At 37.0% G+C, this 1,045-nt stretch overlaps 1 protein-coding gene across 1 annotated transcript in view; it reads left to right on the top strand.

Moving 5' to 3' along the window:
- The window catches only part of ATF6 (activating transcription factor 6), a 370,257-nt gene that overhangs the window by 162,538 nt on the left and 206,674 nt on the right, over nt 1-1,045 (top strand). Inside the window, exon 11 of the mRNA XM_007937768.2 lies at nt 310-423. Within this exon, the coding sequence (XP_007935959.1) occupies nt 310-423 (114 nt within the window). The remainder of the gene's footprint in view (nt 1-309; nt 424-1,045) is intronic.

Here is a 1,045-nt window from a genome sequence, read left to right as displayed (position 1 = left end):
TCTCAGGTTGTTAATGATTCTTCCTCCAATCCTGATACCACGTTTTTCTTCATATAGTCCAGCTTCTCGGATTATTTGCTCAGCATAGAGGTTGAAGAAGTGTGGAGAAAGGATACAACCCTGACACACTCCCTTCTTGATTTTAAACCATGTAGTGTTCCCTTGTTCTGTTTGAACGACAGCCTCCTGATCTATTTACAATGTTTTTATTTCCATGAAAAGTTAGTAGTTGTAATGATTTTCTTATAGCAAACTTTTTTTTAGGAATTTAAGTCTCAAGGAACTAAATTTTCTGCATGTCTATTTCAGATATGACCATTCTGTTTCAAATGACAAAGCCCTGATGGTGCTAACTGAAGAACCACTACTCTATATTCCTCCACCTCCTTGTCAACCCCTCATTAACACAACAGAATCTCTCAGGTGAGTGTTACAGATTGTTGGAGTTATATCTGAATGAGTTCTGTGTTTAGCGTTGGAATTGGATAAATATTTGCTCACATTGACTAAGTGGCTGAGAGAAGCCTTTTCATTACTTTCTGGGTGACCACAGGTTGTATTAATTATTGTTTACTTTCTCCACCAACCTGATAGAGATGGTAATGGGTCTATTTCAAGTAATGGTATTGGGGCTACACTTAACTCTGTCTTAGTGTTTGAAAACTACAGAATGATATTAATATAAAAATTCAAGGTAAGTGTTAGGCTTGGTGATGGAAAGATTTATAGCAGAAGGTACCTGTTTCCTCAAATTAGGGAGATGGTAATTTGAAGATAGGTGATTCTGGAGACACTTTCCAGTTAGTACATCCTTCCTTACTAATTTCACTCTTGAATTTTTTTCCTGTGATTTTGGATCCTGTCCTTGAGCCCCAAAACTGTCTCAATGTTTTTGTCATTAAGTAGTAATCTACTATGCTTGAGTCTTAAATTCCTAACTGTTATGAAAGGTAAGCAAATTAAAGGGAAGTTATATTTGAACTAGGAGCTCTACTGGCGTAGTGCCTAAGGCATTTGACTGCTAACCAGAAGGCTGGCAGTTCAA

This window comes from Orycteropus afer, unplaced genomic scaffold (assembly GCF_000298275.1).
Source record: "Orycteropus afer afer isolate SDZICR_OR568_19922 unplaced genomic scaffold, OryAfe1.0 scaffold00044, whole genome shotgun sequence".
NCBI classification, from domain to species: domain Eukaryota; kingdom Metazoa; phylum Chordata; class Mammalia; order Tubulidentata; family Orycteropodidae; genus Orycteropus; species Orycteropus afer.
The sequence above is the reverse complement of the archived record's forward strand: the minus strand, read 5'-3'. Positions and strand labels throughout refer to the sequence as shown.